Source organism: Rhipicephalus microplus, chromosome 3, assembly GCF_043290135.1.
Source record: "Rhipicephalus microplus isolate Deutch F79 chromosome 3, USDA_Rmic, whole genome shotgun sequence".
NCBI lineage: Eukaryota > Metazoa > Arthropoda > Arachnida > Ixodida > Ixodidae > Rhipicephalus > Rhipicephalus microplus.
In genome coordinates, this window is record NC_134702.1 from 21,862,653 (window position 1) to 21,888,370 (window position 25,718).

Sequence of the window (25,718 nt, forward strand, 5' to 3'; positions counted from 1 at the left end):
CGAGAAACCGAAAGGTTGAGAAGTTACTAGCTGGAACGCACTGCTCAATGCACCTGCATTAGCGTTTACCTTTCCCTTTTTTTTTCCTTTAGCGAACGTCAAAGTTGCGCTGTGGAGCAACATGCTCCACCTCAGTAACCGGCCACTTTTAGGCGACGATACCTATGCGGCACCAAGAGCGGCTCACACTTGCGACGTTGCACAGGGGAACAACGATACGGCTTGCTACTGATTGACTCCTCACCGCTTAGCTCGATATCGTGTTCGATCACCCTCATGTTTCCGGGGCGGTCCGAAAACACGTCTTCAAACTCGGAACCAATCTTTCTCAGGTCCTCTTTCTCAGGTCCTCCTTCACTTAAGCTAGGCTCTAGGTTTATCTGCTCCCAAATTACTTTCGATCTCCCTTCGATCACCTCACTAGAACTCAAATTTTCTGCTTCCTCTTCCACTGAAGCCTTCAACAGCTGATTTACGACCGCTTGATGTTGAACATTGGGTTTCATCAAGTTGTAAATTTTGTGCTGCCGCCTTCCTACTTGCACCTCATAATTTGTATCGCAAGGCTTCGATAATACTTTGGCGGGCCCTTCCCAATCAACCTCAAGCTTGTTCCTTTTGGATGGCTGCAGCCGCATTACCTGATTATCAACTTCAAAAGCGCGCTTCTTCCCCGATTTCTCGTAGTGCTCCTTCGACAGCACTTTTGCCGCGTTTTTGTGGCTTTCCACTAGCGCTTCAATCGAGAGATCCTCACGCTGCTCTCGAATGAGCGTCTCTCGATCAACTCTCGGCAGCTCGCTCCAACTTTCCGCTACAGGCGAGAGCGTTGCAACCCTCTCGCTCTGACTCAATGGCGCCACGTCGTCTCCCCCAGCGCATACCGCGCCGGCCGCTCCCGCGACGGGCCGCTCGCGTGACTGCTCACATGACTCATGCGGAAAATTTCCCTTCTGGGGTTCCGTCGACCCGCCGACAAGGTCACTTGAGAGTTCACCGCATGGAACCAAGTCAAGCTTCCGCGAAAGCTTTCGCGCTTGCGATCGCGTGGGAGCCATGCACGCTAAGTTGGGGAAGAACGATTTGCCCTGCTCTTTGAGAAGCTGCTCCGAGTTGTTGGAGAAAAGATAAGAAAAACGACCATTCAGCGCGGCAGACACAGCCGCTTCGGTGCAAAGCTTACCGAACGGGCCTTCAATGACAACGGTGGCGATTGGTAAGCGAACACTCTGCTCCTCGGCGACCTGCCTGATCCACGCGCATTCTCCTGTGAAGTCATCCGGAGACACCAATGAAGGATGGACAACGTCCATGGTTGCCGCTGAGTCTCTAAGTGCTCGGCACGTTTTCTCATTGACCCTAATTTCTTGGAGATACGGCTCCAACAACCGCATGTTTTTTTCTGATTCTCGGATCGTTGCGAAGGCAAACTTTTCCTGACAGTTTCTCGCGATGTGCCCTTCCTTTTTACAGTTGTAGCAGATTAGCGGCTTCCGTTTGTTTTCCGGTTCTAATGCCTGTGTGGTAGAAACCTCACTCGATTTCTCCGCTTCTGTTTGCCCTTCCCCTACACTGTCCTTCGTAAGAGACGGGTCCTTCTTGAAATTACGGTGCGGAGCGGGTTTCCGTTGATCAGGTTTCCTTGAAAAGCCCTCTTTCCTTTCATCCTTTTCAACGCGCGCTGCCCTGCTATGCAACTTTCGGCGAGTATAATACTCCTCAGCTAACTCAGCTGCCTTGTTTAACTGTACGTCCCCAAGTCTGTCCTGCAGCCAAAGTTTGACATCCTCCTCGATGCAGCGGTAGAATTGCTCCAATGCAACGCATTCCACCACTTTATCGCGGTCGTCATAAACACCTTCGCCCTTGAGCCATTCAATCAAATCGGCTTTAAGACGAAACGCGAAGTCAACGTGTGACTCATTCCCCTTTTCAGCATACCGGAACCTTTGTCTGAAAGCCTCGGGTGACAATTTATAACGTCTTAAGAGCACTTCCTTAACCTCGTCATAGCTCTCAAACGCTTCCCTCGACAAGCAAGTTATCGCGTCGGACACTTCGCCGGGAAGAAGAGCTAACAGGTTCCGCGCCCAAAGACACCGCTCCAAAGCGTTTCGCTCACAGACGTGTTCAAACTTGACGAGATACTTCGCCATGTCCTCGCCTACAACGAACGGTGGCAGTTGGTCCCGAATTCTAAAACCGCTGACCTGAATCGTCGGAGAAGCTACGCTAGGCGCCTGCGAACACTGTAGGATTGCCAATTCTAGTCGTTTCATCTCAAGGCGCTCCTGTCTCTCGGCCTCCTCGCGACGTTCGCGCCTTTCAGCTTCTTCACGTTCGCGAGCTTCGCGCCTTTCAGCCTCTTCGCGAGCTTCGCGCCTTTCAGCTTGTTCACGTTCGCGAGCTTCGCGCCTTTCAGCTTCTTCGCGAGCTTCGCGCCTTTCAGCTTCTTCACGTTCGCGAGCTTCGCGCCTTTCAGCTTCTTCGCGAGCTTCGCGCCTTTCAGCTTCTTCACGAGCTTCTCGCCTTTCAGCCTCCTCACGTTCGCGAGCTTCTACTTCTCGCCTTTCAGCCTCCTCACGGCGTGCTTTAATATCCACCCAGGCCTCATCGACTTCCTCAGCCGACACTCCCTCATCCTTCACGATATCAAGGATCGCTTGCTTTCGTTTCGCACGGCCCAAAGTAATGCCGAGTTCCTCACAAATTTCGATGAGTTCCTTCACTTTAAGGTTCTCCATCGTTCACACTAGCCTCTTGCTGTTTGCCCCTGTTAAGAATCTACTTGCCGTACCCACTATAAGCCTACTAGCAAGACGCGCAAGCAATTTTTCACCCTCCCGTGTTTACCACCTCCGCATTAACTTTGGTTTCAAAGCACTTCAACTTGGCTTGAAACGATCAAAGCTCACTTCAATGCTTCACACAGCCCTTTCTCTAAACTACTACAACCTGAGCTAGAGTAGTCTGGTGAACTGAGGGGAAAACATCAGGCACTCACCGCATCGATGTCGCTGACGCCGGCCGATCCCACCGCTGCCACCACTGTTGCGAAAGACGGACCGATCCCGCCGAAGCCACCACTGTTGCGAAAGACGGCGACGCCAACACGGTGCCGAAGGCGCCACTGCTTCCGACTCCGCCGGGAAGGTCACCAGCCGTTTGGTAGCGTATGTTTCTCAGCTCGCGACTGCTTCTGCGCAGAGCTGATCAGACGAGCGGACGAGACGACGGTGAGTCAAACAAGGTTTATGTACAGCATATATACAGAGGCGTTACAATTTCGGCACTGGGGCCGACAGAGACGCGAAGAGCCGAGCTCTTCTCTCTAACACATAGTTCAGCCTTTCGCCTAAGACCGCTGACTCACACACATGTCGGCCCTCCGACATGGGGACTCCTCTCTCTAGGACTGCCGATCGCGACGCGCCGCAGGGCTTCTTTTATTTACACCGGGTCCAACCAAAATGTCCAATCAGAAGCGCCGCTGGTCGTCCGGGCAGATTCCGCCAATGGGGCCGCCGCGCCATGCGTCAGACCACCTGACACGAGGACGCCGGCTCGCTGTCACGTGCGCAACTGACTCACTGCACGTGGGCCAGAGGAGCGCCGCGCGTGTTCACGCCGTCGAGGTGATCGCGCCAGGCAGACTGCGGGCTGGCCTTGACCCAGATTGCCTTTTTCAGAGGCACGGTCGTTTGACGAGGACTCGCTGGCATAACAGCGCCAGTGTAAGCCCACATGCCTCATCCTCCCCCCTAATTTAGATTCTCGTTCTATGATGTGGCACTGACATGCAGATAAATCATCGCTGCGCATGATAGTTAAAGATTTGGGTGGCTGTACATGGCGTTTTGCTGAACTTTTGCACTCGATTTGACCGTTAGGGGCTGTGGGCATGCCTACTTCGGAGAGACAAAATGAAACGTTTATACGATTTTCTGCGCAAGCCGATGGGTGAGTGGGATTCTTAATCCGGGATCCCATTGGCACTGGTCGCTGTCTTCGCACGTTGCACGACGGTCTCTTGGCTCTTCGGATCCAAGCGGGACAAAGTTGCCTCCCACCATTCCATAATGTGTTGTGTCCTGGTTGCTAGGATGATTGTCTGGACACTCCCCTATCATGTGGTACAGAGTAGCTGTGGCGCAGAACCTGCACTGTGGTGCTTCTGTGTTGGGATCTATCTTTGACAGTATGTATGGATTGGAGTAGGACAAAGTTTGTAAGCGACATTATGAGGAGCACTCGAAAAAGCGGCGAGCCATGACGTCATGGTGTTCAGGACGACGTCGCTTTCCTTTTCTATATCCTCTCCAGAACATGCGTGATGTTCGCAACCGAGGATGTTCGCAACCTTTTCCGGGCGATGCATACAGTAATATAAATAACCAGAGATTTTACGTCGATGGATAAGAAACAGCTTTATTAACGGCAGAACAAAGTCGTCAAATTCAGAATGCCGGTGGTTCGAAGGGTGGTGGCCAGTATGCCATGACCGTTTCGGTCGGCCTGATTACTGTTGTCAGTTGACGACAGAAGTGACTCCCACGCCATGAGGGAGGATTGTCTTAGGTGGTGGGTTCCCCTCACACTACCAAAGAATGTGATTTTGGGTGGCTTTCATGCAGCTGCAATGTCGGCAGTTTGGTTGAATGTCTTTTGGGTCGATGCACCATACCCTCCAGCTCATTCCCAGCATAAAGAGAAAGTGGACGAAATTTACAGCAACAGGACACAAACAAATTTACAAGTGTGAAGAAGGTTGGGTGCTTTAGAACAATGCAGGGAATGCATATATTTACCTTCCAGGTACGATGGGTCGGCGGCTGCATTAAAATGCGATTCGAGTTCATGTACAACCTTCAAGATGTACATCCAAAAGCAGATCTTTGGGAGCAGCATTCATTACAGTGAAGCGCTATTAGTCTCTCTGATTTGAATCTAAAGTTGTAAAAGCATTGCTGAAGAAGGACCAGGAAGATGTGATGCACTGCTTGCCGAGTTCCAGCCAATCAATGGACACTGAAGTGGGTAATTCACAAGGTGGACACATAGAGGATTGGGCTCCTTTTGTGGTGCATTTTAGCTCAAGAATTCAGTTTTGTTTATTACATTGAGCAATTAAACGAAGTTGTGTTGTCACGTGGGCGCTCATTCACCCCGTGTCCTGAATTCTCATATGCCACATCTTAGAGCACACACGACTTCTTGCCATACACTTGTAGGGCAGTTGTTCCTACTGTATATTTAGCCCTGTGATGCTTTGTAGTGCGTTTTTTTATTCACAGGCCAGAATGCCAATCATGAAACAAATAGCATTACAAATTTTTCTTAATGAACTTTAAGTAGATTCTATGCTGAACCTATTTATAATATGGATGTGCACCTGAGCAATGCTTACGGTCTCCATTGTTCAGAGCACAAGGCAGCAGCGCAGCAAGAAGTATTTTTCGGTGATGAAAAACCGCCATGATGAATGCTCGTGTGTGTGCTTGTGTGTCTATTCATATATAACATGCAAAATGTAAGAATTTCAAGGGTTGATGACACGCCTTCAATTTATACCGGCCAATCACTTATATGGCTGGGTAGACATAAGTTATCAGCAGCCGCTGCAGTGTGCGAGGTTAGCAGCATTTGTTTCCACTTAATCAAGAGGAGTTTCATTTACTCTCGCTACTTATCACACAAATAATCTGACTATTCAAGCAGAATACTGAGGGTTTTCGATCAACCCCACCCAACCTATTCGCATGGTGTTTGGAGATTATTACAAAAAATGTGAAGAGTAGGCAGCAAAGATCTTCCACCTTTATTTTGAAGCATCAGAAGCAGTGTTTGCATTGCTATATTTGCAATCTATGTGAATAGGTTTATTCATTTTCCTTTAGTCATTTCACTCAACCTTGGAAATATTAACACTTATAACAGAGTACATCTTGCAGGTAAAGCTTTTCAAGGGGTGACACATGCTTTCAGAATTCTCCTCCGTTTGTACACGTATTCAATATACAAAGTGCACTGCTTTCTGTAGCAAATGCATTACATTTGCAATATTTACACTTGAAAAAACTGATTCTTTGTGAAACTTTTAACCTTCCTCATGCTGAGATGCTTGCAAGTTCCTGAACACCAAGTAAAATAACAATAGGTGGTCATTATACATAAAATTTGTGTGTTACACTTCCACTGTAACACATAAAGATGCCTGTGTTACACTTCCAGTGTAACACAGACATCTTATGCAGGCTAGTGGAGCCACCCAGTCTGCAGCGTAGCGCTCGGGACGCATGTATCTCATAGGAAATTGTAGGAGTTAATGGGTTACTGCATTCACAAAGCAATTTAGATGTATCATTGATCTACAAAGGTAACATTTTTCTTGAAAGCAGGTCAAAGCATAACAGCTTAAGCAATAACAAAGACATTGAAGTATATATATCAAATATTGTCATAAAGAGTGACTGATTCCAAAGTTTACAAGGGGAGATTCAATGGTATCTATTCATACATAAGAGTTTCCTGTTCAAGCATGTAAAGAAAAGACATTATACAAGAATGCAAAAGACGAAATAGAATTTCGAGCAATTTTTATAGTACCTAAACGTTGCTTTTGCAGCACTAAAACCGAATTTTGGAGCAGGTTACAGAGTACCAAACATTCATTTTTTATCACGAAAGACCAAATTTTGGAGTAATATAAAAAAGAATGCTTACATATAAAAAAAATATTGTACTCTTGTGACAATATGTACAAGCAATTCAAAATCCTCTAAATCATGTTGATTGAGCATGAGCACTGCGATTTCAAAGTAAGTAGCATTTTCAACCATGCCACTGAGCAAACAATAATAGTCATCATTAGCATTTGCTGCGCCTGTCGATTTCTTTGACAGAATCTGCAGAATTGAAATGTGGGTCTGCTAAGCTGGTGGCCTTGAAATTCAGGAAAGTCGATAAACGGAGACGGGGTGGCGAAAATAAAAAAATAATGCAAAGTTTTCTTTATGGCTGCAGAAATGACATACACCGATCCAGATGATTGCCAGCAGCATTTTTAAATGTAAACGATCTTACTAGTTTTTACTATGAGTAATTGAACAAAAGGTGTTGTGTCCCGCGACAAGTGCAAACAACTCCTTCCAAATCTTGTTACGCTTTTCTGAAAGGCACCAGTGTACTGCGACAAAGGTAGCTTAAGCAGCGTTCGGCACGGGTTAGAACAAAGCCAATGAATTTTCGAACTGCCCCCACAGTTTTTTCTTCTTTTTTTCACGGAGGGGTTAGGTTTAAGGTACAACTTCTCGGCTCGCTTGCAAGGCAGGTTCGACCAGATAAACGGTGCGCGTCCGTTTGCCCGGCGACGGCACCGGACGCTTGGACAGCGCAACTTCAAGACAGAAAAATGTTCATGTGCTGTTGCTGTGGCAATCAACGTGGTCGTCATGAGCACTGGCCTAAGGAGCACGTCGAGTTAGTTTGTGCATGAAAAATGCAACATACACTTCCAGCTTTACTTTCTCACATGCCATAGCTGCGTTTGCTGACTAGGAATTTCATATTTTCGGCAAAGTGTGGATGGCCATCGCAACGCATTTTTGTCTTCAAGCTACGTCGTCCCGCCGGTAGGGGTCTCGTGCGACCAGCTGACCGATAAGCATGCGGCGTAGTTACTATCTGGTCTATCGCATTTTCCGAGAGTCTTGACCTGTGGTTCTTCGCGCTTGAACTAATTGATGGCGCAAATGACAGATGGCCAATGTTACCTCCATTTCTCGATGAAATCAGCGCAACTGAGAAAATTTTAAGGCCGGTCGGGATTGTATCAAATTGACGCAATGACGCAGCTGTTGCACCCCTGCATGCATTACATCATCAAATTGGAACTAATGTTTAAGTTCACTGGCTTTTAAAATTGCACAGGCATGCTGAAAGCAATATGCAACAGTACTATAGAAAATGCTTAACACAAAAGGAGCACCAAGTTATTTTACTCGGCTCAGGTATAGTAAACTTATTTTGTAAGAACATTAATGGATTTAGCATGTTTAGAAGTTTAACAGATTACATACAGTCAAAAACCAGCATGATACGTCCATTACAACACAGAATGTGACCAAGGCAGGTATGCATTGAATTCACATTAGAATTTCCTTGTGCACCAACACTATAGGAGAAACATTTACAATTCTAGCAAACTGGGAGAACGCAATGCGAAAGTCACCCTCGTGGATTCGGACGTAAATGTCATTGGTGTCAATAGGTTCCACTGGTTTCCCATAGTATGAAAATTCTTCGACACGACAGCTAAGCTTCGAGGCGATGGGATCCTCGTCATCTTCAGAATCACTGCTTATTAATGTAATGCGCCGCCATTTAGGTTTTCTTTTGAGAGCTCTTACACTATCACTCCTGCTCCGCTCATAGTCGGTATCATTAATACCATCACTGAGAGACACTTCACTAGTGCTCTCATTCCCAACAGGAACACACTCATCTAGCCGTGCACTTTTTGTAGCACCCTGATGTTTGTACTTTGATGCATCATCACTTGTGATGTCTTCTAACTTCTCCATGTGTAACTTCCTGATGGAAGGTGGCAATTCAGGATGAACAGTTTTTTGATGAGTTACAAGAGGCTTCAGCAATTTGTAACCTTTTAAGCAATGGCCACAAAACAAGGATGGCTTGCAGTCATCCTTACGCTGCAGAGCCTTTCTTTCATTTTCCTTTGGTAGGCCTTTCTTGTGGTAGGCAGATGAAGCAGGAGACAATTTCCTGACAGCTGTTTGAGGAATGCTTGTTTTGCTTGAGGGTGAAAATTCAGGGACACTTCTGGTGCTTTCAGGCCTAGTGCGACTATACTCATCTTTTTGCCGACTAGCTGCATTTGAATAGCCTGGCTGACTCTTCTTTTGTTGACCACAGGTCGCATAGTTTTTGCCCAAAGGGGCGGGCTGCAGAGGTCCGGACTTAACAGTAAGCTGCTTCAACTCCTTTGATGACGATGGCGGCGCCTTTTTGTGTGTATGTGAATAATGTGATGCCATTGACAGAGGAGGCGCATGAAGGTTGCTGCTATCAATTCTTCTTGCAGACTGTGCTGCTGTCTCTATGAAGCTTTCCTGGGAAGTCTTCCTGGCCAGTGTACTTTTAAATGCATTTCCGGCATCCTTTAGTTCAGCATCGTTGCTTGTTGCCAACTTGCTGTCCGCTCCATTCTGCCCTTCTTTATCACAGTTTGACTGTGATTCTGAAGTCACATCTTCCAACTTGTTTTTTTCAAAGCTCTTCACTGAAAGCTGTAATTCTGAATGGCAGCGGCTGTGGTGCATCACCATCTGCTTCCACAGCTTGTAGCCCTTCTTGCAATGACCACAGAAGAACTTTATACCATGGCCCAGTGACATGTGGCGGAAAAAGTCTAACGGTTGCATATCATTCTGGCAACAGAGGGTGCAACTATAAACAATGCCACCCTCAAGAAGGGACCAACCATAATTATTTTCAGAAGGCTCTTCAGGGCAGGTGGTCACGTCGTCCCCTTTGTCAAGGTTACTAGGAGGCCGTGTGTCGCTTTCGGTGTTCACACAAGTAACATTGTGATAAGTCTCTGTGGCTTCCTCTTTGGGCAAATCAAAGCACTGGTGTGCCTGCATTACATGATCATCAACACTTTGCTGGCTCTCACCAATAAAAATACATTTCTTGTAACAGCAACGAAAAAAGGCAGTGTGGCAGTCGACAATGTGAGCAAACAAATCCCCCACAGATGCAGCTGTGAGCCGCATGCACTTGAAACAGTCAAAGCAATGTTCCTTGGTATGTTCCTCAGTAAGGTGTTGAAAAAGCATGCCAACATCATTGAAGATGGCACCACATTTGCATTTTGTTTCTGACATGGCAAATCCAGGCATAAACACGCTTTTTTCAGAGTTGCTGCATTTTTCTAGCTCCTTTTTCACTGGTACTTCGACATTAACACTTAAGTCACGACAGTATTCCTTGCCTTCATTTTCTTGTTGCCATTTATTTTTGAGACTGTGGCGGGAAAAGGAACTGAAACTGGCAGGGATACTATCTTTGATATTTGACCTTTCTAAGTCTTTCAGAGTTCTGAAGGATGATGGCATGTCCTTTCCACGGCAGTAAATCTTGAAAGGCCTTCCGGGATGGCACTCGCTCATGTGCACAATCACATCCCAGTCGAACTGGCTCCCAAAGTCACAAAAAAGGCAGTGAAAAGCACGTATGTTGTGCATTTCCGTATAATGATCAATAAGAGAGCTTGGACCACCCACTTGCGCAGAACAGATGTGACAAGACAGAGCAGGAGGTCCCGGATGAATCACTGAAAGATGCTCAAAGAAGCGTTCTGTGGAAAGGCTCCGGAAGCTGCAATCCTTGCAGACATAGCCACTAATATGGCCTTTTCCTTGGTCGACAAGCTTAGAGCTGGTTGGTACCCTCTCCGTGCATGCGTACCAGTACAGAGACTTTGATTTGTGCACCATTATGGCATGGACCCGAACGTGAGTCACAGTCTGTGACCTGTAAAAGCACAATGCACATTGGAATCGGCAAGAACCGTGTTCTGCTACCATGTGCTCAACCAGAAGTTGTTCATTTGCAGCAACCTCATTACAGTAAGTACAGTGAGGAGGGTCCACATGAGCCCTCAAATGGTCCTTGAACTTGTCTTCTTCATCAGTGCAAAAGTCGCAAGAGCTCTCCATGCATTTGAAGAACCGCACAACATGTTGAGGGTCTAGTTGGCTAGTGAAAGCACCGACGCTCTTGTCGAGTTTAGATGTTGTCAGAAGATTAAGCATCAGAAGCTTGTTCTGTAGTGATTGCACATTCTCCAACGAACTCATCTTGGCTAAGGGCCTCTTCTTATCAGCACCTTCAGTGGGAAGAAAAAGAGAAAAAAAAAAGCTAAATATCCAGAGCTGTAAAAATTTTGCGTGTCAACTTTAGCAAACAGTCATACCGGAAACTGTTTCAGGACTGTGAAGTGCATGCGCTTAAAGAAGACCTGCAACACTTTTTGAGCATGGTCATAAAAAGCTGCCGATCGATAGTAGAGGCTCCCGACCACAAGCGAGCCAAATATTATAGCGTAGCACGCGGCCTGGAATTCTTAATAACTTATCAAAGCCCGCTAAAAAAACCGCTTTTTCTTCTCTTGACAGATTACGGAAGATGTCCAAAAATCACTTGTAAATAGCCCATCCATCAGCCATTGGCTGATTTGAACAAGGTGCCCTCAGCCGTTATAGAGATCGCCGCGGGAGGTCGCGACTTCTCCACCCGTGGGCGCGCGATCACACGAAAAAAGCCATGCATTCGAAGAAAGAAAAAATGCTCAAGGTCATGAGGCAAGCGTAAAGTTTTCTATTCCCCATGCGATCCCCCCTTGCTTAGCTTTCGGCGCTTTTGTCGGGACAAGAGAAGGGAGAATGCAATTGCAGCATGCGACAAACCTTCGTAACTCCACTTGCACTGGCCGGATTCTTAAAATTTTTCCGGCGTTGAATTCGTGAGGCAATAACCTATTCCAGTGAATTCATTCCGTGGCTACTTGAAAATGTGTTTCAGGGTCCCTTTATGACAAATAATACATTCCACTTAAAAAAAAAAATCCCAGTCGCCAGTAGCTGAAAAATGAGTGAATTGAAATTTTGAGGTTCTACGAGCCCAATGCACTACATAACACCCTAGTGAGTGACACCCGTGTTTGATTGCAACATCTGAACATGCAACTGGGCCTATTTACAAGGGTGTTTTATGAATATCACTCTTTTAGCATTATATCCACCATGACCAAGAACATAACCAGCAGCCTCATGCTTATCAGTTCAACACCTTAGCAATGAAGATACCTTGGAGGGTTGCTATGGTAGCTTAATTATTAATTTATTATTAGGCACCAATATCACCATTAGCAGGCATTACAGCAGAGGGGTATATGCATCACTAAACTAACAGTCATACATTTCAACAGACAAAGCACTGTAAAAGTTGCCATTACATTGTATTTCTTAATATCTGACAGAAGAGCACTCCACTCGCTCATGGTCCTACAAAAGAATGAATAACGAAAAGTGTCACTTAAAAAAAAAATTCGTGAGCTTTCATGCCACGGTTCAGCCTACATAAAATAAACGATGGCAATATGATGTATTTCTTCCTCTTTATGTCCGTTTTTGAATATTAAATGCACTCTAAAAACAGAGCGAGTAAAAAAGTGTCTTTTTGTCCCACAACAATAATCGTCATCTATATTGCGTTCCATCCTTGGGCTATCGCCCCGTGCCCGGTACACTCCAGTCACGATTGGCATGCCCATTATCAGGGTTACATTGCATTCTCGATAGGAAAGTGGCCAGCGCCGAGTTTTCAAGAAAGGAAGCACACGCAAGCCTGATGACGATTATTGTCGTGGGACAAAAAGACACCCTTTTTACTCGATATTTTTTAGAGTGTGCTGTAAAAAAATTTGAGTCTCAAGGCCTTTCTTCTGTCTCCTCCTGCCAGTGAAGTGCATGCTTACCTTCAGTGATACCCGAGGCTACTGTCGCGAATTCCTAAGACAGCCCTTTTCTGAATTTTTTTCTAGTAGGTTGACTAATTGAAGAGTATGGGGATCCCAGCTGATAAACGCATACTCAAGTACTGAACATATTTAAAATACAACAATTCCTTCAAAAGATTAGCTAATCACTCAAAATTTCAACATAGGAAGCCCAATTTGCATGCTTTTTTTTCTTATCTCTTGTACATGCCTATTCCACGTTAAATCCGAGGTAAGTAAACCACATAGAAATTTACATTCTATAACCTTAGATAAAGTAACGTTATTTAGTCTGTTCTCATATGCCTTATATACATGTTTACTTGTAAAGGTGATATTGAAGCACTTCTAACCACTTAATGACATATCCCATTTTACGCACCAGGTTGAAACCTTATCTAAATCAATCTGAAGGGCACAATGGTCAGAATCGCTATCAATAACACTATACACCATCACGTCATCTGCAAACAGCCTGAAAGACAATGCAGTGCCACTAGTGATATCCTTTATGTACAATAAAAATAAGAGGGGCCCCGAAACAGAGCCTTGGGGGTACTCTAGAGGTCACCGCAGCAATTTCAGAGGAGATAACGTTGAGAACCACAGACTCTATGTAAATGGTATTCCGTTATGCATTCAATTACTTTTTTGTTCAATTCGTAGGAGTGTAAAACTTGTTATTAAGTAGATCATGTGCTGAAACGTCATATGCTTGACGAAAATCTAAAAAGATGCAAAATATTACGTGCCTTTTGTCTATTGCTGAAGCCAAATCATGGGTTAATTATGCTAGCTGCATACTACATAAAAAACATTTTCTAAGGCTGTTTTAATTTCCAATTAATAAATTGTGCTTAACAAGATACATTACATATCTATTTATAATATGTTCCATTACTTTGCATGTAATACTAGCCAATGACATTGACCTGTAGTTAACGCAGTTTTTAGGTCTACTTTCATATGAAGGCATGGAATTTGCTAATATCCAGCCAGTATGGACGACACCCGTGCATAAACACTTTTAGAAAATACGCTTAGCAAAATTACGGAATGCATAGGGCCTATAAAGAGTACTATAGAACTACAGGCTATAAAAAGCTTCTTGCATGACCCACTTCCCGCAAATCTGACTGCCAGAATTTCAATTTAAATTATCTTGCCAGTGGCATAAGAGTTCATGCTTGAGATTGCTACATAAAGCCGAGTGGTCCTCCATCTCACGAATTTGGCGAAAATAACTAGATATGACTAAACTTAAAATACCTTAAAATATGCCATAAAAACTTGAAATATTCCATAATACCGATAGTATAAAGACACCTTGAGATGGTTTTCTTTAATGGGGGACTAGAAGGGGACGGTCCACGCTAGGTGGATAAACGGATGATAGATTGATATGTAGGGTTTAACGTCCCAAAACTACCATATGATTATGAGAGACGCCGTAGCGGAGAGCTCTGGGAATTTTGACCACCTGGGGTTTTTTAACGTGCACCCAAATCTGACCACATGGGCCTACAACATTTCTGCCTCTATCGGAAATGCAGCCGCCACAGCCGGGATTCAATCCCGCGACCTGCAGGTCAGCAGCCGAGTACCTTAGTTACTAGACCACCACGGCGGGGTGTGGATTAACGGATAAAGTCGAACTTTTTGGTTGGAAGTGGATCACTCCACCTAATAGTGACAAGAAGCATGTATCATACTTAGAGTCATGTGGCTGACTGAAACGTACCAACCAATCACTTCCACAGCTAACGAAATAGCCAATAATAGAAATAGAAAAGGAGGGGTTACCAGACAAACTGCTCGTGACGTCAGTTCAAAGCATGCGCCAATCAAGGCCTGCTTGTATACATCCATCTTTGAGGAGGAAATGCCACATAATTCTAAAGTTGTACCTGACTGTAGTAGTGGCCTAGCCTGTATTTTAATAATTGATTTGGTATATTAAAGGGCCCCTAAACCTCCTCTGATATTTTCCCAAACATTTCCAAGTAAACAAGCGCATCGCGTGCAGAATGCCATCGCGATCAACAATACCACACGCCGCAGTGCTACAAATGGCGGGCGTGCCACAACTTCGAAAAAACAATAACTTCTCTTTTCCGGTCCCCGCCATTCTCGCCACTGACATGTGTGACATCACCAGTGAAACTCGATGACGTCACCAATTTCGATACTTGCGATTGACCGAATGACAACCGACGACTTCCGGTCACTCTGCAAACAGCTGTTCGCGCGCCTTGCTGTTCTTGGTCGTGTTTACGCTTGCGAATCGACATCTGCGGCCCGTAATACAACCTCTAAGTCGCTAGCGTAGGGGCATGGGCCGGCATGACAGCAACAGCAGTTAGCCAACGATCAGTGCACCCAGATGACACACCTAACACAGTTGACGACGAGCTGGGGTGTCGGAGTTGCGGATCGCGGCAACCGGAAGTACACGCTGTCTCGAACAGCACGTCAGCGGTGACATATCCCACACGAGATGAGGAGGGGCACTCAGCTGACTCAGCGAGGAGGGGCCAAGCGGTTTCGGAAGAGGGTAGCATAGGAAAGAGGGAAAGAAGTGATCCTCGCGTTTCGATCATCAAGCGCGTGTAACCTCGCTATGACGGCACCCTTTCAAAAAATTCTCACGGCTACGTGTTCGTTGTAAATTCCAGCACAACTTCCTCACCTCAACTAAATATTGACCGCTGGGTGGTTTAGGGGCCCTTTAAAAAATGAATTTGTGCCCATTCGTGTATGCATTTGTACATGTGGCTGTAGGTATGCACATGATAAATTCAAAATTTTCAAATGGCTGAACCCCCCCTCCAGCTATGCTAGTCGTGGAATGTTAGATAGCACTTCTGCCCTCATTTTATTTACAAATCAGATAGTCCATCATTGTGGCATGGTGGTTACAAAGCTTGGCTGCTGACCTGATTCAATCCCGGCCATGGCAGTCAAATGAAATTCTAGGTAGATATAATACTAGATAGTAGAAATTCCCGTAACCCTTCGTTACAGCATACTTTATAATCATATCGTGGTTCTGGGACATAAAATTCCTAATATTATCAGCGAAGGAGCCTCGATTTGACTATTTTTATTTGCTTAAATTTAATTTCGCCTTCTCTGCCCTTAATCTCGCGAAGCTTGGAAAAATTTAGCCTTGGCACTTTGAACTTCAGGGTGACGCTCTTTACAGAAAAGTATCCAGTGTTCAACAATTTCCGCTTCCTCTGCACATGCATAACACAACGTGTCCATTCTTGGGTACTTTTTTCAGTATTTACACCAGCCATGGCTTCTTACAACAGAGCTGCCCCATAAGTTATTGTACGAATTTTTTTCTCCATGTTTTCAGCGCTAATACCGTTAGTACCCGGATGCTATGAGCGTCCTCTTCATAACGGCGTGGTGACTAGTATGCCACCAGGCTCGCAAATATAAATGAAAAAAAAAAAAGACCTTTCTTATGTTGGAGTAATGTCTTATGGTGTCATCCATTGGCAGATCTGCGTCGCGAGATTTACTTCAAGGAGCAACTTTTCCTGCTCCGCAGAAATCGGCGAATTCAACCGGAAGTCGCAAGCGCCCCATGCCTTGAAACAGTGCACTCTTTGGGTGCGCCAACTATGGAGATTCTAACGCAGCCTAAAAAGTTGTTTGCGCCTCATGGCGCAAGTGTCTCGCGCGTAAGCCTCATTCAGGGATAACAACTACTGAGCGGTAGGTGGCGTGGTGCGCACCATCATCATCATGGCTAGAACGCTAGCGCTGGCGGTAGCGTTCTAGCCATATGGGGACACGGCGCTCTTCTCGGCCGTCACTCACTCTGTTCAATGTATCAGGTGCTGATCGGGCTCATGGCAGCGGCGGCGACGTATGCTACACCCGTGGCATTTCGACCGATCGACACATGGCCAGCGGCTCTTGGCATTCCACAAGCGACTACGCATGATCTACTAGATTCACCAAGCACCTCGGAGCGGTGCCATCTGCGCATCGAAACGAGCTGGATGACAAAGCATCGTGGTACGCTTCCGGATCCGCCTACTGCTGGCTACAAAAGGGAGCCCCTGAACCAATGCCCACTGGGACACGGCGCTCTTCTCGGCCGTCACTCACTCTGTTCAATGTATCAGGTGCTGATCGGGCTCATGGCAGCGGCGGCGACGTATGCTACACCCGTGGCATTTCGACCGATCGACACATGGCCAGCGGCTCTTGGCATTCCACAAGCGACTACGCATGATCTACTAGATTCACCAAGCACCTCGGAGCGGTGCCATCTGCGCATCGAAACGAGCTGGATGACAAAGCATCGTGGTACGCTTCCGGATCCGCCTACTGCTGGCTACAAAAGGGAGCCCCTGAACCAATGCCCACTGGGACACGGCGCTCTTCTCGGCCGTCACTCACTCTGTTCAATGTATCAGGTTAGTTATTTATGCCGTTGTAATTGCTTTAGAAGCAGTGATGACATGCTTTTTAGAGTGTCGTGTCCCATTAACGGTAAATGGCTTATCTGGACGTGCTATGCTGTTTCTCGCGAGTGTATGGCTGCCGCATTGAATTGGTCTGTCTTGGAGGGTTACGATGTGGCCTCTCAGACATTACTACTCTTGGCTGGTGACATAGAACAAAACCCTGGCCCTATGTCTGTGCCTGAGCGAGAACAGATAAGTAAAATCGAAGAAATGCTAAAGGTGCTACAGTCAGGGCAGGTAACCGTGTTGGAAAAGCTGTCGGGCATTGCTAAAACTCAGGATGAGCTTCGGAAAAAGCTGGACGACGTGATTACTAAAACTAATGTAATTGAAAAGCGCCTTACTACACTAGAGGAAACAGAAAAGAAGTTCGCTGACAAACTAGACGACTTAGAAAACAGAAGCCGGAGAACAAACTTGGTATTCTTTGGAATACCAGATAGTCATCCAAAGGAAACTTGGGAAGAATCCGAAAATCTAGTTAAGTCTGTCTGTACGGATGTATTAAAGCTGGAAAATATAGCAATAGAAAGGGCTCATCGTCTCGGGGCCTACAAAACAGAAAGAATTCGTCCAATAATTGCTAGCTTTTCAGGATCGAAATCAAGAGAATCTGTTCTGCGAAATGCATACAGATTCAAGGGGACGTCATACAGCGTATCAGAAGACTTCAGCAAGGCAGTTCAAGAAAAACGCCGGCAGCTTTGGAAGTACAGTAAAGAAAAACAGCTCGACAAGAAAAATCGTGTACATTTAAGTTACGATAAGCTGGTAATCAATGGGCAAGCATTTGCCTGGGATACTGACATGCACCAACCAGTTCCTCTTCGGGCGCATGCTCAGATATTGGGGCGGAAATGACATGCTCATTCTAGCTTAAGAACAAATGGGAAATATACCATCACAAAAAGCTTTACACCAGTATTGTTGGTGGTCAATTGTCGAAGCCTAAAAAACAAAATTGATGAGTTTACAATCTTACTTGAAACGGTGAAAGCGCAAATCGTTATGGGTACCGAATCATGGCTTGACGACACAGTATTGGATGTAGAAATATTTCCGCCAGGTTTTACAGTGTACCGTAAAGATAGAAACAGGCATGGTGGTGGCGTGTTTCTTTTAATTTCAAGTAGCCTTGCCAGCGAGGAAGTTGTTTTTGATAATGAAACTGAATCAGTATGGTGCCGCGTCCAATTTCCCCAGGGAAACAACATCGTTTTTGGATCGTTTTACCGCCCACCTGACCACAACAATGAATCTTTGATTCAACTTTCCGACATACTATCACAAATATCTCACTGCGTAATACTGGGAGGGGATTTCAATCTGCCCGATATGAAATGGGATTCCGACTGTGTAGCCCCACAAAAAAATCGAAATTGTTCTGCCTTTTCAGAACTAATGAGCGTCTATGGGCTACAACAATATGTGAACGAACCAACTCGGTTTAACGCTTTACTAGATCTTTTACTAAGCAATGACGAAAAAGTTATTGTTCACACAAACGTATGTCCAGGAATTAGTGATCATAGTTGCGTTGTTGCAGAGTTAAACGTTTCTAGAATACCTGCGTGTAAGCAAACCCCTCGAAATGTTTTCATGTACGACAGAGGGGACTTTAATGCCATTTCCGAAGAGCTGGTCTTGTATTATCCCACTTTTTTATGCATATCGGAGTCATGCGGCATGGATGAATTGTGGCAAATTTTCCGTGACAAGGTTACAGAGCTGGTGAATATGTACGTACCTCAGAGGTGTCTAAGATGCAGAAAGAGGCACAAACCCTGGTTCAACTCTGAGATACGCAAACTTGTTAGAAAAGCAGCGAATGCCCATAAAAAGTTTCTTAAAAAGAGAACAGCACTAAATAAAACAAAGCTCAAAAGTGTAAACAAAGAGCTTAAGTTAAAACTAAAACAGGCAAAGCGTGTCTTCTTTGACAAGCTAAACACAGACTTGAAGTGTAATCCAAAATTCTTTTGGAAGTATGTCAAGAGCAACAGAAAAGACGACACAGCTATCCCTGACCTTTTAACCCAGGAAAAAACTATAACGGATGACTTGGAGAAAGCTGAAGCATTTAACGCCTATTTTCAGTCAGTGTTTTCAAAAAGAACTGAACACTCTCCAATGCTACCTTCAAAAAATATTGGTAATGAAATGGCGGAAATTGAAATCGATTACGCTGGTTTGGATAGTCTGCTGCGTACTCTGGACACCTCTAAGGCTACAGGGCCTGACGGTATATCATCTCATGTACTTAAAAAGTGTCACGTTATTATTGCACAATATTTATGCATAATGTACAAGTTGTCTCTAGACACCGGCGTTATTCCAAGGGATTGGAAAACAGCCAATGTGGTTCCTGTACACAAGGCAGGAAGCAAAAAACATGTACAAAATTATCGTCCCATATCCTTAATTTCAACCTGTTGCAAATTATTAGAACATGTTATTTATAGCGCATTGTTCAAATATCTCGAATCTACTCATTTTTTTGCCCGCTCCCAGCATGGATTTCGGCAGGGTCGTTCATGCGTCACACAACTAACTGAATTTCAGCATGACGTACTGACTGCGCTTGACCGTAACAACATTGTTGATGCATTATTTCTCGATTTTCGCAAGGCATTTGATACGGTCCCACATAATCTGTTAGATATTAAACTGGCTTCACTGAATATTAATGCTAAGCTGCAAACCTGGCTACGGAATTACTTAAGTGGTCGTAAACAGTGTGTTGTTTTAAATTCTAAAACGTCTTCATATGTAAACGTGACCTCAGGCGTGCCACAAGGTAGCGTTCTAGGTCCGCTGTTATTTTTGGTTTATATAAATGATATAGCCTATAACATAAAATCTTGCATAAAATTATTCGCAGACGATTGCGTCATCTACCGTCACATTACTTCAATCACAGACACTGAATTATTGCAAGATGACTTAAACACGGTAACACATTGGTGCTCCACGTGGAATATGTGCTTAAATATCTCGAAGTGCAACCACATCAGCTTTGCAAAGAACATTTCAAAAATCCAGTGCACATACAGTATTAATGGCGAGGCAGTCAAAAAAGTGCCCGAGTGTAAATATTTAGGAATTTACTTGACAGAATCATTCCATTGGAACAGACACATAGACCAAATGATCTCAAAGGCTAGTAGAACGTTGTTTTTTATTCGTAGAAACTTTCACTGTGCAACAAAAGAGGTGAAAGAAACTCTTTACTTCCTTCTTGTCAGGTCTATACTTGAATATGCTTGTGTTATCTGGGACCCGGCTCAAGAGTATCTTGCAAAAACAATAGAAAAAGTCCAAAACCAGGCAGCCCGTTTCGTCAGCAACAACTACGACCCATTCGCTAGTATGTCAGAAATAAAGGCCATATTAGGCTGGGAAACTCTAAAATCTAGAAGACGGAAACTTCGATTAAAACTTCTGCATAGCATATATTATAACCTAACAGGAATTAATAAGTCTGAATACCTACTAGCACCAACATATCGTTCCACAAGATGCCAACACTCACATAAAATACAAGAATACGCATACAAAACCACTACTTTTGCCAACTCCTTCTTTTTAAAAACAATTAGAGACTGGAATGAACTTCCCGAAGGTATAGTGAACTTGAGTGACAACAGCGCTTTTTTCTCATCGTTGTGAAATTGTGACATAGGTACTTCTCTTTTGGTACCTGTTGTCATGTGCAATATTGTACTAAAATATTTTTTATTTTTATATGTTGTTATAATTGAATTTTTCACTATGTTTGGCGTCTTATCGCAGAAATGTTTTCTATGACTTCTTATGTATACCCCCCTGCAGTAATGCCACTACGGCGTTGCAGGAACTATGTAAATAAATAAATAAATAAATAAATATATTTACTAGTGAGCCTTCTGTTTCTCCACTTTATGTACACGCTCTTTCTATACAAATACCTGAACACTTTCCTTGCCTATCTACTCTCCATTTTCCTAAACCTCTATTCAAATCTCCTTTTGCTCTGAGCTTCTCTTACTTCAAAACCTTTCCATCCAATATCCTCCTTTACAGCCTCATTCGTCATCGTCTTCCCGTGAGTGCCCAACACAAGGGGTCCCACAGTCCTTTGATTTACAGCCCTTCCCCATTGCACCTCTGATTTTATACACACCACTGAATTCCAAAATGTAAGCTCTGGAACCATTGCGCCTTTCCATAGAGCTCAAAGCACTTCGTGGCTATTGCATCCCCATAACGCTCTGCGCTTCATTATTCCAGCACTCCTCTTTCCCTTTGCTTCTGATGTTTTTTTTCTCCTGTATCTCCATATATATCTCTCTCTCATTTACCCATACTCCAAGGTAGTTATACTCACTTACCTTCCGTATTCCTTGGCCCTGTATTGAGACCGCCTGGTCTTCCTGATCACTGAATACCATCAACCCACATTTTGTTGCACTAAACCCTAGTCCTAGAGCCTCGCCTTGCCTTCCGCATATATCTGCCAGCCGCTGCATATCGTCTTGACTGTCCGCATATAAGAAAATATCGTCTGCATAAAATAATCCTGGAAGCTTCTGCTTAACCATCACGCCAGCCTGTTTGTGCGACAGATTAAATCCAATGTTGCTACCCTCTACCACTTTTTCCATCCTCACCATGTATAGCATGAATAACTGCGGTGACAAAGGACATCCCTGTCTCAGCCCCTTGTTAATTTCAATGCTGTCGTTGCTACTTATTCCTTCCCATTCTATGCAAACTATATTTTCTCTGTACATTTCTCTCAAAAGCTGCATACATTCATCACCTGTGCCCACTTCTTTCAATAAGTCCCACAAAATTTCGTGATTAAGGTTGTAATATGCCCCAGTGATGTCCAGATAAGCTATGACGTATAAGGGCCTGTTTTCTATTTTAGATATTTCTATACACTGAGTAAGAACAAACAGGTTACTGTCTAATCACCTGTCAATTCGGAATCCATTCTGAAGTTCTCCCAAAATATTTTCCTCTGCCACGTTTCTACATTTAATTTTACTCCCTGCATCGCCAACCTGTATAGCACAGATGTAATGGTTAGCGGTCTGTGCGAGCGAATGTTAACCTTTTCTTCCTTGCCTTTATAGATTAAGTTCATTCTACTACTCTGCGAAGTGTGCCGTACTTCCTCCCCTTGTTAGTACTTTTCTACAGATTTCAGTAATGCTTCTTTAGTGCTATTTCCTAGTTCGTTAATGAGGCAGATTTGAACCCCCTCTAACCCCGGAGTAGTGCGCTTAGAAATTTTTTCTTAGGCCTTCTTCCAATTGAAATTCTCAGTACTAACTCTTTCTCGGTTGAACTCTTTTCCATACTTTTACTCACCGGGGAAGTTCCCTGGGCGACCTTTTTAAATGAACCTGCTGCTACCTTTAGGATATAACCTAGTGCTTCGTACCGTTTCAATTTAGTTCCTCCTTCATCTACCACATGTTGTCGCATTGTTACAGACTTCCTACCTAGCACTTTTAGGTGGCTCCAAAATATTCTAGGAGCAGCCTTCTTTTCGCAAATCTGTCATTCAGCTTTCACTTTCACCTTTAATTTTTGCTTCGACCGATTTCTGCACAGTGTTTCATTTTTTTTCTCTAAATATATTTCCCATATTTGGTTGACTTCATCCTGTGGCCGCTTCTCCCTTTTTGCCTGTCTGTGCTCCCGTTATGCCTCGCGTCGCTTCTCGATCGCTTTCGGGATTTCTCTGTTCCACCAACTTTTAGGCTTTCTCCTTTCTTACCAGCAAATCGCTTCCTCCTCTTTTTCCATCTCCCTTGTCATTACATGTAACAGCTCACTATACTCCCAGTGTTTCCCCGGTAGATTTCCTACTTCGTCTAAGCCTCTTGCGGCTATATGTTATTTGTGTGTCATTTAAATACGAGCTTCCACTTTGACTCTACGTTCTTATTTTAAGTTTTATATCCCATTTCTAATGTTATGCGTTTATGATCACTACACAAGCTGTTAATGCCTTTCTCATCTATTCTCATCTCTGTAGGTTTGCCATAGATTCCCTCTTTGATAAGACAATAATTAATGCTCGATTGCCTGTGCTCAACTTCCCACGTAACCTGCCCCTCACACTTAGGCCCCGCATTAACAATTTCAAGACTATGTTGTTTGCAGAGATGTAGCAATGACCTGCTTCTCACTCTCCATGCCCCTAGCGGCCAGCGTCGACGACACTGGGTCACTAAATGAGAGCGACGTAGCGCCATCTCTTCAGTGGACGGTGGCTTGGCACGGTGATGCTAGCCACACCGTTCTTAAAATCTCACAAGAACAGCGCCAAACATCTTTCTTTTTTTTTAGTATCAGCCATACCAGTCGGATATTGTACCAACTGTGCTAAGACATTGTTGCAGAAACGTGTTCCGATCACGGACGTCAAAGAATTTAGAACTAATAGCACCAAGCCGCGCCGAAATCGGGGTGTTGGGAAAAGTGATCGTCCATGCACGAATGGCAATAATAGTGCATGAGTACTTCAACAGAAATTCAACCTCAGCGCAAGTATTCTCACTTGCAAGAAAGAACTCGGTTATAGAACCAGCTCGAAGTAGCATGTTTGGCCTGCCTGCTTCCTGTGACGAATGGGAGTCAGACGTGTGCCCTGCAGATAAGCGGGCGAATGAGCGAGCTTTTATCATTCGTGCTGCTCCTCAGAGTAAACGAAACTCAAGCAATGCTGTAGCTCCAATTTGAAACACGGCTTGCCGACGCCAGCCACATAGGCTAGACCCAATGGCTACGACGAAGACTAGACGCGCGCAGCAACGAACGCACCCCTGCTTTCTAAATAAGCAACAGATCCCCCAACAGCCAACGCGCCAGAAGGTTTCGCCGAATTCTTAAAAACATGCATAGCTGTTCCTCACAATGAGCGCAGCAAGCACATTTGGAACAAAAATGATACATTTGCGAGTGGCCAGGAGGCGGCTTGGCGGGCAAATTTGTAGCTTTTTATGCTGGTGATCATGGTGTCAATCCAAAGGTGCTAATCAAGAGGGACCGCTCTGCGTGCATCCACCCCGTCAAATCAAGTCGCAGTACACAAGACAGTGATCGCAAGTGCTCTGACCTTACCCACACCTTACCTCATAACAAGAAGCAGTTCAGTAGGTTTCCAGACGTCAAACGCGCTACACCCGAGTGAGCAGACCGAAGCACGCGCGCGCATAACACACGCGCCACAGAGCTTCCTCCGTGGCTGGCACAGAACACCTATATGATACTGGTAAATCCTGCTAAAAAGAGCGAAAAAGAGCGCACTTCATTATGTAGTCACATATACCACCAGAGGACGCGTTTAAGTTTTTTTAAAACAAGGCGTCAATGACGTAAACATACTGGGTTAGACAACTCAAAGACTGTGCTTTTGTGTCATTCAGGCACAATTAAATCACTTGTTTCCCATTGAATATATATTGGTCTACAACATAATGTTTCAGAATCCACAAATACTAAAAAATGCATTTTGTGTCTTTTTATTGAAAGCATGCCGTTTTACGTTGACTCGAGCTTCATTAAACGCTCGTGCAGAATATTTGTTTCGGGTTTGTTACTTGCAACCATAGAGTTTCATACAATGGTATTATTGTATGAGACTCTATGATAACAACCAAACTGTGATTGAAACAATACATACGCACATACCCCGGGTGCTGGAATGTGCAGTGTTCGTGTGTACTGTACCAACGCTTCCTAGATTTCCTGTGCCTCCAAGATTATCGACAGTCACTTAGGAAGCGGCGGTCGTCGGAACTACGGTGGTGGCGCTACTCAGGTAGGGGTGTCTTCAAATAGGTTTTTACGTTTTTGGAGCTTACATGGAACAAAAATAACGTAAAACGTTTTTAAAAGGCGTAAATGTAATTATAATTAACCCTACATAAGTGACGCCGTCATTCAGCAAGCAACTTCTTTAATACAAGGCATCCTTTGAAATTAGTAACAAACGCTAAAATTGCCAATCTTAAAGGCCGAGTACAAAGACCCTTACCCCTACGTAGGCAGCGCCGTCATAGATGACCAGCGTCTCGCGCTCATCCGGCAGGCACAGGCAATCCAGGAGGCGTTGATTGTACTGTATATGCTACCTAAAAGTAGCATATAAGTAATTACGACTTGTTTTATTACATAGTAGTATTCCTCATAGAAACAAAAAAAGTGCAGATACCACGTACAGTGGCAATCGATGATATGCGATGCACGAATGAGAAATGTTATGTCACTTAAAAATCAGGACAACGTTTTAACGAGGTGGAGGTAAATGATGCCCTACATGACTTCCGTGTCGCGATTATCATGTTTGGATGTGTCGTTTACCTTCGTCATCTATTCACGTCACGTAATACCAAATTTAGTATATGTGAAGCTAGCGAAACGGCCGCGACCACACTATGAGCGTGGTATGTTGCCATGTTCTTACATGACACGCGTGTGAGGATTATCATGTTTGTACCAGTCATATATTTCGTCATTCATTGATCTTGCGTAACACCAAATTTGGTATATGTGAAGCTAGCAAAACGGCCGCGAGCGCATCATGAAGGGCTCAATATACTCCCATGTAGCGTTGACGCGCGCGCATGCTGGCCACAGCGACACTA

General features: G+C 44.5%; 2 protein-coding genes across 3 annotated transcripts; one reads left to right on the top strand and one right to left on the bottom strand.

Moving 5' to 3' along the window:
• Window positions 1-5,795: 5,795 nt before the first annotated feature.
• Window positions 5,796-24,350, bottom strand: LOC119180661 (uncharacterized). 2 transcript variants are annotated; one of them, XM_037431783.2, is made up of 2 exons: window positions 24,204-24,350; window positions 5,796-10,912 (listed from the first exon to the last, which is right to left on the bottom strand). In XM_037431783.2, exon 2 carries the CDS (start codon window positions 10,881-10,883, stop codon window positions 8,145-8,147), a length of 2,739 nt encoding a protein of 912 aa, XP_037287680.2. In that variant the 5' UTR covers window positions 10,884-10,912; window positions 24,204-24,350; the 3' UTR covers window positions 5,796-8,144. The 2 variants fall into 2 exon arrangements, with proteins under 2 accessions (XP_037287680.2, XP_075745186.1); XM_075889071.1 differs by lacking the exon at window positions 24,204-24,350 and adding an exon at window positions 11,493-12,127.
• On the top strand, window positions 16,105-17,934 carry LOC119162979 (uncharacterized). Its single transcript, XM_037414864.2, has one exon. The coding sequence runs from the start codon at window positions 16,426-16,428 to the stop codon at window positions 17,932-17,934; it is 1,509 nt and encodes a 502-aa protein (XP_037270761.2). The 5' UTR covers window positions 16,105-16,425.
• Window positions 24,351-25,718: the final 1,368 nt, after the last annotated feature.